Here is an 11,361-nt window from a genome sequence, read left to right as displayed (position 1 = left end):
ACTCCTTCCTCCCACAGGGTCCACTAAGGTACACAGGAGATTTGTCATGCCTGGGCAAATACCTCTCTACAATTTTCAGTCACCCTGACAGCAGAAGCCTACCTCTGGGGCCCACCCTTCTTCCAAGTACCCCAATTCAGAGATTTGAGAACTGGGTGCTTCTAAGCAAATGCCTTTTGATTGAGGCCACCAAGCTGTTTCTAGGGAGACCTGCCCACCACATACCCTCCCATCTAGAAGGTGTCATAATAACACTGTTTCCTAGAGATTGGCCATCCGCCCCACCCCCGGCCCCCGCCAGGCTAGGAGTGTTTGCAGAGGGACCCTGTGCTTGGCCCCTCATAGCTGTCAACTCAGACTTCAGACACAGTGTACCACCAGCTGTGGTTAAGATGAGAGCTTGACCTTTATTGTGGGCCCAGGAGGGCACAAGAGCAAGGTGCACATGGGACTGAGCAGCAGCACTCTGGCTGATCAGGCCATGACCAGCAACCGTGGAAGTCCACAGCAACTGCAGAGAGACCTCACTTGATGCACTTCCGGGGAGAACACCTGCACTGCATGGCATTGAGGACCTCATGGTACACAACGGAGCCATTGGTGCAGTGCAGGGGCACCCGCATGGGCTCCGTCCTCAATGGAGAGCAGCAGGAGCACTGATCTTGCACGTCCTCAATGTCAATGGAGTACACGGCTTTGCTAGCACATTTGCCCTGAGAAGTAGCAGAGAGTTAGAGCATCACATTGTTGAATGGGGCAGCAGGCCTCCGGGACAGCCTACATCCAGCCTCCCCCTGGCCTTTTCAAGCAAGGCAGGCTTGCCCCACCCAGCGACCCCGGGGACCTAAGCAACTTGCAAAGGTAGATTTCAGAGAACACTGAACTTCCTTTCCCCAGTCATACACATCCAAATCCCTCTAACTGCAATTTCTGTGCATGTTTGATTGATCTCCAGGAAATACAACTCCCTATTTTCCACAAACAACTCTCCATTCTCTTTAACGGGTTTGTTTTGATCTTTCTTCTGGGGTGAAAAGTTTCTACTCACTTAATGAAACATTAACTTTAAAAAATGTTTATAAGAGTTGGAGAGATGGTTCAGCGGTTAAGAATACTGACTGCTCTTGCAGACGACCTAGGTTTGAATCCCAGCACCTACATGGTGGCTAACAACCATCTGCAATTCCAGTTCTAGGAGATCTAATACCTTCTTTTAGCCTCCATGGGCATTGCACGACATAGGTGCATTTAAATACATGTAGGAAATACACACACACATAAAATAAAAACTAAATAAAGAATTTTAAATGTTTATAGGTCCTTTCTCCTCTCTTCCTTGTGAATTTTCCAGATTCTTCTCTACTCTAACTAAAGGGCATGTCCAAACAAGGAACCTCAGCCCGTCCCACCCAGGCCTTCTTGAAGTCACATGACCATACCTGGCAGTAATGAATGTCCACTTCCTCTTGGGACTTACAGTCTCCCACTTTGACGTACTGCAGCTTGGCAATGATGTCTTTGCAATCTGGCTCCTCACCTGTAGAGCAGGTGAGAGATGGAACTTGGGGGCTGGCTAGCTGAAGTTCTATAGAACACTTTCCAACCCCTAGTGCCCTCACTATGCTGGAAATGGACCCATTTCAGTCCTTCAGTCAACAAGTAACCAAAGCCAGCTACAGAGAGAGGAATTAAGTTATCCCGGGTCACCTCAGCTGCTCCTAGCTCTTTAAATTCAGTTATCATTGTTAATAGATTTAACTCAATGAAAGATACAATTTTAATTGCAGATGGAGCCTAGATTCACTGTGTTTCAGTTATATAGATGGAGTGCTTTTACATAATTTTAAATTCTAAAAACATCATGGCCAGAGCAATCCTGCTATGCTCTAATTATACCTAAAAGCCAACAGACAGAAATAGTCAATAACTAGAATTAATATCAGTTTTATCTTTGTCTTTGGATAAGAGGAAAGACAAATGCCATGCAGGTACTTGCTGCCTCTGCAGAGGCTGAGAAGATCCCTAAGAACCTTAGTAGATCCCCCACACACACCTTTGAGCACTGTTACTTCCAGGTCACCAGTGTCCACTGTGAGTTTTCTTATATAAAGGGGTTAGTGGCATCCATATACCTGAAGCTCTGTTTGACTCACCAGGAATTCTAAGATCTAAAGCCAGTATACTCCCATCTGAACAATCGCAGTGTTCCATTCTGGAATGGCTCCATATCTAGGTCAACCCTAACTACATAGTACCCTGTGTCCCACTTTCCAAATAATTTCATCTTAAAGGAAAATTCTACCACCTGCATATAGAGGATGGATTTTAGGCCAATATGCAATACTCTTTTGCTGTAGATTTAGATTCCTGAGCTTAGCATGTTTTCCTTACATAAGGTCTCAAAGCCTCGTGAACATATTGACCAACAAAAGCCCCTTATTGTTGGTTTTGAAGTTAAATCTTAACCAGAATCCAAGCACAGTGTGCCTAGAGAGAATGCGTATTGTCTGATGGCTTCCTAATTCACATTCAGAGGGAAACTCTGAAAGAAATGTTCTCAGAGCATGTTTCCTTCTGCAGTTTAGGTACAGCAGTCATTGAAACTGTCAGAGTAAGCCTCCCGGAGAAGAAGGGATTCATGTTTTCACTCTTCTCTAACTGAATTCAAGCATGGGCCTGTGAATCTAAAACAAAAGTAAACAAGTAAAAGTCTAAACTAAAAAGAAATAGGGGCTGGAGAGATGACTCAGCCATTAAGAGCACTGGCTGCTCTTGCAGAGGACCCGGGTTCGATTCCCAGCACTCACATAGTGGCTAACAACCATCCATAACTCCAATTCCAGGGAATCAGACACTGTCTCCTGACCTCCGCGGGCACTGCACAACATGGGTGCACTTATACACATGCAGGCAATATATACTCATACACATAAAATGAAAATAAATAAATTTTTTTAAAAAACAAAAAGAAATATTAGTCCAGACAAGAAATTAAAGTCAATCAGTATAACCCAACTACAAAGTAAAGCGGGAACAACAGTGAAGAAAATCAAGTCATAAACTTAGGTCAGCCTATGATACTCTCTCATGATAGATACACAAACAACCAAAGACTTTTAAGACACATGAGAGGCTAAAGACAGGTGTTTGGAGGAAGACAGGAACCAGTTGTTTCCCAGGCCTTTAAAAGATTTGAGCAGCGGGCAAGCTAAAGGCAATCAGGAAGGGAAGGGAAGGTTTGCTGCAGGGTTGAGCATAGTGATCAACTGATAACCAAGAACTCTCTTTCTGAGATTAAAGCTTACTTCAAAGAATAGTGCCTAAACTCAGGCTAATGGGATTCACAGCACAAGTTTTTAATAATATACTTACATGTGTCACAGCAGGTACCTGGAATTTTCATGACTGTCCCCTAAGAAAACAGCAAAGATCCAGATTAGGCACAGATAATTCAAAGTGGACAAGTCTTCAGGTCACATCAATTTCTAGCTCTGAACTCAGAGCTTTGAGCTGAAATCCCCAGATGTAAACTGCTTTCCCATCACAGCTGTGAGCCAACTAAGTACTACCTGACCAAAGTGAAGTCGGGATCTTCATTCCTAGGAAAAACGAAATGGGTTTAACCCACCTTCTTATTCAAGGATCACAACCTTCCTTCAGTGAGCAACTGTTTTCAAAGCATCCTATGGTCCCAGAGAACTTTTCTCTTCATCAACATTTCATTTTGTCATTTCATTGATTCTCCAACCAGGACAGAGATCTGCCTTGGGCACTGGGAAATCCCTTAAGAGTTGAGTGGTATGTTGCTCAGAACTCAGTTCTTGCAGTCAAAGAATGAGACCATCAAGGCAAAGGTGGGATCTGAACTACAACTACTCACTCCTTCAGCCAGACATTTGTGTTCATCAAAGGGTGGGCAGCCTGTGACCCTCTTCTCCCAGATATATTCGCCTCTCTCATTGACCTTGCAAAAGTGATTATCACAACCATCCTGGAACGTCTCATCACGCTGGAAAAAAAAAGGGGGGGGGTAGAGCAAAAGTGATGACAATGTTTGGATTACAGAACTATTGTTAACTATGGCCTTGACACCTTGGAGTTGCTAAAACAATTTGGGGAACTATGGAAGAAGAATGAGATAATACATAAGATCCCTACACTCAGAAGACAGAATAGAAGTAGAGTCCCAGATCTATAATTTATTTAATATGAAAAGAGTTGCATAAATATAGGAAAACCTCAGACTATTCTGACATAAGTACTTACAAGACACCAACATAGTAAAAATAAGCTGGCTAATTTATAGCCAAGTGAGATATGAACCAAGGCATCATCTCTCTGATCCACCAGCTAGTTCCAGTGGTCACAGATCAGTGTGTTTCGTGATGGTTGCCTGTCTAGTTCCACAGATTCTCAAGGCCATAGAAAATCTTCAAAAAAAAATCAACCCACTCCAAATCATGAGGCCATACACCAACAGTACACTTGTCAAGAAGAGCAAAATTATAAGCAAATCAAAGAGGAAATCCTGTGCCTTCCTTGCGTCATCTAAGTTTTCTTTACAAAAATCAAAGAAAGTGGGGAAAGAAGCTAATACTGAACCAAAATTAATCCTTCTCGCTTGAAGAAAAGACCCCCTGCAAGTAGAAAACCAGATGGTGATATGAGAGAGGACACCTGGGTTCAGCTCCCACCTTCAGCGTCATGATCTGTCCTCCTCGTAGCTGAATAGTGCAAGCCGTAGGCAAACATCTCCCACAGCACTCCCCTTGGTTCTTCTCTTCCTGGTAGCCCTGTATTCAGGAAAGCAAGCAGCCATAGTTAATCCCCAGAGTACCCCAGTTGTGACTAGGCTTATTTACACTGTCGACTTCTTGTCTCTCTTATCCAACAGTTTCTCCCAGAGTTCAGAAAACCAACATCCTTCTCTAACTAGATTATGTCAGTTCTCCAGCCCTCAGATGTCTCTTCCCTCTATATACACGTATCTCACTCGAGTTGTAGCAGCCTGACTTATTAAACTAGATCTCTTCCCTGAGCTCCAAATTCACGAATTCAATTGTTTACTGGACAACTTTTTATCATATTTTTGTCTTGAGATTTATATACAAAATGAAACTTGATTTTTGCTCCAAATATCCTTTCCTAGCCTTCTTAATCTTGGTAGTTGGTGTCATGAAGTAGTTGCTCAAACTGGACATCTGAGGGTTATCTTGACCCCTCAGTTTTCTCATTCCACCCCAGCCATTACCAAGTCTTGCCAAAAATGCATCTCATCGTGAGTCACGGCCGGTTCCTTCTGTCATCATCGCGTCTAAGCCATCATTCTCTTCCACTGGACCCTTGTAAAGTCCTATTTTGTTTTCGTACCTTTATTTTTGCCCTCCACTATGGGTCACCATACGCCCACTAGAATGACCTTATAAAGACATATCTAGCCATGACATTTCCTGCTCAAGAACCTTTGGATGCAGTTCTGGTTCTAGCAGTGGCACAGTAGTAGTAGTTCTGGTATTGGATGGGGCTTCCTTCAGATAACAAAGGTAAACGGCTGACAATTAAAACAACTATTCAAGGCACCGATGATGAGCAAAATCGGGAGGCTGTAGGTTATGTGATCCTGAAAGGAGGAGCCATAAAGGACAAAATTCATTTTTTAATGGCTTTTCCCACCAAGACAGTTTGTAGAGCACTAGACAGAACTCAGGATTATACTCAAGATGATATATGTCTTTTCCTGAAGACTGAGTTAGAGCAGAGTTTGGAACTACTAGAATAGCTGGAAACCAAGGAGAAAAACCTCAAAAAAGAGGAAATCAAAAGGGGGAGACCTACAAATTCCTATGTAGATGCCCCTTAAATATTTGATCCTTAATTACCTGTGTATCAAGAAGCCAGGGACAAAGCACAGGTGGATAGTCAAGAAACTTGGGCAAAAAATTCATCTGCCTCATCTCACAGACGAGACAGAGCTTGGAAGGGCAAGGTGAATGACTTGGGTTTCTACTGAAATTTCATAAAGGCACAAACTTACAGACATTAATAGAATCACCCGATACTAAAACCTAACAAAAGAAGAAAATCAGAAATCTCTCACTGAGAGATCTATGTCTCTTCATCATAGACATAAAAGTCTTCTTTTTACATTAATAAATGGATCGCTTAGTAGATACAGAAAAAAATAACAAGCTATGACCAAGTGAGATTTCTTCAAAAGAATGAATTGTTGGCTCACCGTTTGAAACCAATCAATGTAATTCTTTATGTTTCCAGAATTAAGGAAAAACTATAAAATTATCTCAAAACATAAAGTCATGTGACAAAATTCAAAGAATCATTCAGAATTAAAACTCTCATCATAGTATAAATAGAATGGAATTTCTTCAGAGTGATGAAAAGACTAGAACTGCACCATGATTAGAGAATTAGTTCTCTGTGAGGTAAACAACTCATCACACTCATCACTTCTATTCAATATCACACTAGAGACATTAGGCAGTAAAATAAACAAGAAAAACAAGCAGGAAGCATAAAGATTGCAAAGAAAGAAGTAAAATCTGTCTCTATTTGAAAGAGCCATAACTGTTTATATAGAAAAGCCTTAGGAATTTGTCCTACAAAAAATGCTACTATTACATCTAATAGGTGAATTTGCCAAGACTATGAAATATAAATATAGGACTAATATCTTAAAAATTGATAACATAGCCAGGGGTTGTGGCACACGCCTTTAATTCCAGCACTTGGGAGGCAGAGGCAGACAGATCCTTGTGAGATTGAGGCCCATAGTGAGTTCCAGGCCAGTTGGGGATACATGGAGACCCTGTCTCAAAAAAAATTGAGGGGCTGGAGAGATGGCTCAGCAGTTAAGAGCACTGGCTGTTCTTGCAGAAGACCCAAGTTTGAATTCCAGCACCCACGTGGCATCTAACAACCATCCATAACTCCAGTTACAGGGGATCTGACTCCCTCTACTGTCCTCCTTGGACACTGCACAACATGTGTACACTTACATACGTGCAGGCAATATATACACACACATAAAATAAAACTAATTAATAATTTTTAATTTATCACACAAAAGCAATAAATAATAAGAACATGACATTTTTAATCCCATTGATAATATTTTCCAAACACTTAAAATTCTAAGTAATAAACTTAACAAAATATGTGCAAGACACCTACACTGAAAATCACAGGTCCTGGTGGAAAAAGTTAAAGTACACTGTTACGGTTTGAATGTATGTGTCCTTCCAAACTTCATATGTTGGAACTCAAACCCCAAGGTGATGGGATTAAGAGGTTGGCCTTTGGGGAAATGATCAGCTATTGAAAGCTGTACTCTCAGAAATGAATCAGCACTCATAAATGAAATGGACAGAAATGCCTTCTGCCTTTCTGCCTCATGTAATATGAGAAAAAAGCAAGAAAGCATCACCTGTGAGGAACAAGACAGACACCAAATCTACAGGGAAGCCATAGTCTACTTCCCAGCCTCCAGGATAGTGAGAAAATAAGTTTCTGTTCTTTATACATTAGTTATAACACCAGCACTTGAGAAGCTGAGGCAGGAAGATTGAAAGTTCAAGGCTGGCCTGAGCAAGACCCTATCTTTAAAAAAAAAAAAAAAAAAAAAAAAAAAAAAGTTACCCAGTCTCAGTTAATTTGTTATAGAAGCAGAAAGAGACAACGACATAAATAAATGGTGATATATATTGTGTTCATGGACTGAAAAACTCAGTGTCATCAAAATATCCATTCTCACAAGAATAACCTATAGATTCTGCATAATGCAATGCACTTGTAATTCTTTTCATAAAAGGTGACAAGGTGGGCTGGAGACATGGCTTGGCAATTAAGAGCACTGACTGTTCTTGCAGAGGACCTGGGTTCAGCTCTCAGCACCCACGTGATAGTTAACAGCCACCTGTAACTCCAGTTCCAGGGGATCTGATGCCCTCTTCTGGCCTCTTCAGGTATTGCATGCACAGGGTGCACTTACATAGACGCAGGCAAAACACATAAAAAATAAATTTTAAGTGACAAGCTGACACTAAATTTATATGGAAATGAAACAGCATCAGATAACCCAGTCCATCTTGCAAATGAGAAAACTTGACATCTGATTTCAAAATTTACCACAGTAATCAAGTCAAGAAGACTGACACATCAATCAAAAACTCCAGCAATAGATTTATACATAAATAGGCAATTCATGTTTTATACAGGTTTCAAGGTAATTCAATGAGGACAAGGATAATCTTTCAATCGATGGTTCTGGAACCACTGGATATCAATATAGGAGAGAAAAATGAAGTTTAACTACTACTTCCCTCTTTGTAAAACTAATTCCTCATGGATAAAGACCCAAACACAAAACCAAAACTACAAGCTTTCAGAAGAAAACATAGAATATTTTCATGGCCTTGAAATAAATATTTCTTAAACATGATACAAAAAGCACTCAACATAAAAAGAAATATTAGTAAACCAGACTTCATCAAATTTTAACCTTCTGATCTTCAAAAATACAACTAAGACAAAGGCTGAGCCACTGAGTGAGGTAGAATATTGTAAATATGAAGAAGCATCATGCTGTGTATGAAGGTCCACATCTGTGGTCCCAGCATTTGGGAGTATCCAAATATAGGGGAGAAAAACTCATATACCCCTGTAGATAAACACCCTTCATAAGACACCTATTTCAAACTTCTGCCTCCCAAGGCTCAGGGATCACTGCAGAAGAGGAGGCAGAAAGACTGTAAGAGCCAGAGAGTTTGGATGATCACAAGGAAACAGCGTCTTCCAGACAGCTGGTCATTCACACATATGAACTCACAGCAATGGTGACAGCATGCACAAGTTCTGGGCAAGCTCAGAACAGACAAAATCCTGACACAGACACAGGGAAGTGGGTAAGAAACTCCAACACAATGGATCCACACTGAGGGACATTTAGGGATACAAATCAGACTCTATAAAACATGATAGATGATAGATAGATAGATAGATAGATAGATAGATAGATAGATAGATAGATGATAGATAGATAGATGATAGATAGATAGATAGATGATAGATAGATAGATAGATAGATAGATGATGATAGATAGATGATAGATTAGAGATAGATAGATAGATAGATGATAGATAGATAGATGACAGATAAATAGATGATAGATAGATAGATGATAGATAGATGATTGATAGATAGATAGATAGATAGATAGATAGATAGATAGATAGATAGATAGATAGATAGATAGATAGATGAGTTCATTAAATTGGGGTGGGGGAGAGAGTGGGGGGAGAAGTATAGAAAGGGGAGTAAACTATATTGTATGAAAATCACAAAAATTCAATTAAAGATGCACAGAAGTTGAAAGAAGAAAAAATCAACCGAACTTTAAAGATGAAAAAGCTTAAACCTACACTTTACAAAATAAATGTGTGGGTCCTTGGACAGGACTCCTGTGTTAAACTCCACCCACAGAGGGCTCAGGGAGAAGAGGAACAGAAAGATTACAAGAGCCAGGGAGGAGGTATATGACCATACACAAATAGTCATACAGGCTCCTGAGACCCTGCTCATATGAACCTACAGCAATGGTGTCAGCATGAACAGGACCCATGCAAACTCAAGCAGACAAAAACCCAGCATAGATCTGTGGAAATGGGTAACAAGTCCAAATCTGAGTCAAAGAATTATTGGCAGCTGATTACTGTTGAGTGAGGAAGAGCCGATCTTCTGAAAGGGAGGTACTCTAGATAGACTGACTAGACCCCAGTGGATGAACTTGCACTGAGGGACATCTAGGGACACTAACTTAGCACAATGGGCCTTAACACAAATGACAGAATGTATGAGTTCCAGTGGAGGAGAGGGCTATGGGAGGATGCCAGTGGGGAAGGGGGTATAAAATGTTCTTATGAAATACAGAAAATTTCAATTAAAAATTTACCAAAAAAGAAATGCATAATATACTTTGCCTTCTATCCTTAGTCAACTGAAAAACACAAATTTAAAATACTCTCAGACTGTATCCCATAACAGCTAAAATTTAAAAGTTTGGCAATACCAAGTATTGGTAAGGAAGTAACTGGAACTCCAGCACAGGAGAAACTTCGTTAGAATGAAGTCAGCTCCGAGGCATGTATGCTGATCTTCCTGTGTCCAGCAGCTGGCACCTCAGCTGCTTTGCATCATTGAGGACTGGAGCTCAGCTGAGAGCTTGTTGGTGGTTGAGGGTAAGCACCCTTCATTCAAATCAGCATTGCTAAAAGCCATGGCTTCCAGATAGCAGGACTTCAGCATTTTCCAAAAATGCCTTGACATTTGGCAGACATTATTAACTTTTTTAATATTTGATTTATTATTTCTTATTTCATGTGTAAGAATGTATGCAAGTACACCCATGTCATGCAATGTGGACAGAGGAGGTCAGAAGAAGGCATCAGATCCCCTGGAGCTGAAGTTACAGATCAACGGTTGTTAGCTGCCATGTGGGTGCTGGGAACCAAACCTGGATCCTCGCCTAGAGAAGCCAGTGCTCTTAACTGCCGAGCCATCTCTCCAGCCTCCAAGACACCATTATCTTGCTGACTTCCTATTTTACAAACTCAAAGTATTTTAAGCAATTGTAACCAAATTAAAAATAAAAACACTATCATCAACTGTCTCATCATTTCATAAAAATAAAAGCTTTTGCTGTCTCCTCCACAATCTCAGAATAAAATTAAATGCACTTAGCAAGTGCCAGGAAGATAGTTCAGTCAGTAAAGTGCCTGCTGAGCAACCGTGAAGAACTGAGTTCAAGCCAGGTATGGTGACACACACCTTTGGTCCCAGCACTTGGGAGGCAGAAGCAGGCAGATCTCTGTAAGATCAAGAGCAGCCTGGTCTGCATAGCAAGTTCCAGGTCAGCTGGGGCTACAAAGAAACCCTATCACAAAACAAAACAAAACAAAAGAAAACAAAACAAAATAAAAGAACTGAGTTCAAGCCCCAGCACCCACATAAAAAGTTGGGTGTAGTGATGCACTTTGTAATTTCAGTACTGGAAAGGAGAAGATGGGTGGATCCCTGGGGCTCACTGGCCAGTCAGCCAAGCCCAGAATCCAGTGAGAGACTATCTCAAAAAACAAAATGAAGAGTTCGTGAGGAACTACACCTGAAGCTGACCTCTGGCCTCTACACACACACACACACACACACACACACACACACACACACACACACGCATGCACGCACGCACGCACACACGCACGCACGCGCACACACACACTAGAAAAAAATGAATAAATAAAAAATAAATTTAGTACTGCAGTAAGCCAACTCTTTTTTTTTTCTTTTTTTTT

General features: G+C 40.9%; 1 protein-coding gene across 1 annotated transcript in view; it reads right to left on the bottom strand.

The window, feature by feature from the left end:
* Positions 1-382: 382 nt before the first annotated feature.
* Vwf (von Willebrand factor) overlaps positions 383-11,361 on the bottom strand; it is a 140,443-nt gene continuing 129,464 nt past the window's right edge. The window contains exons 48-52 of the mRNA XM_008825438.2: positions 4,695-4,793; positions 3,881-4,009; positions 3,373-3,412; positions 1,440-1,537; positions 383-713 (exon numbers count right to left, since the gene is read on the bottom strand). Coding sequence (XP_008823660.1) covers positions 525-713; positions 1,440-1,537; positions 3,373-3,412; positions 3,881-4,009; positions 4,695-4,793 — 555 coding nt within the window. The 3' untranslated portion in view covers positions 383-524. The remainder of the gene's footprint in view (positions 714-1,439; positions 1,538-3,372; positions 3,413-3,880; positions 4,010-4,694; positions 4,794-11,361) is intronic.

Source organism: Nannospalax galili, unplaced genomic scaffold, assembly GCF_000622305.1.
Source record: "Nannospalax galili isolate Female #2095 unplaced genomic scaffold, S.galili_v1.0 scaffold589, whole genome shotgun sequence".
In the NCBI taxonomy this organism is placed as follows: Eukaryota; Metazoa; Chordata; class Mammalia; order Rodentia; family Spalacidae; genus Nannospalax; species Nannospalax galili.
The sequence above is the reverse complement of the archived record's forward strand: the minus strand, read 5'-3'. Positions and strand labels throughout refer to the sequence as shown.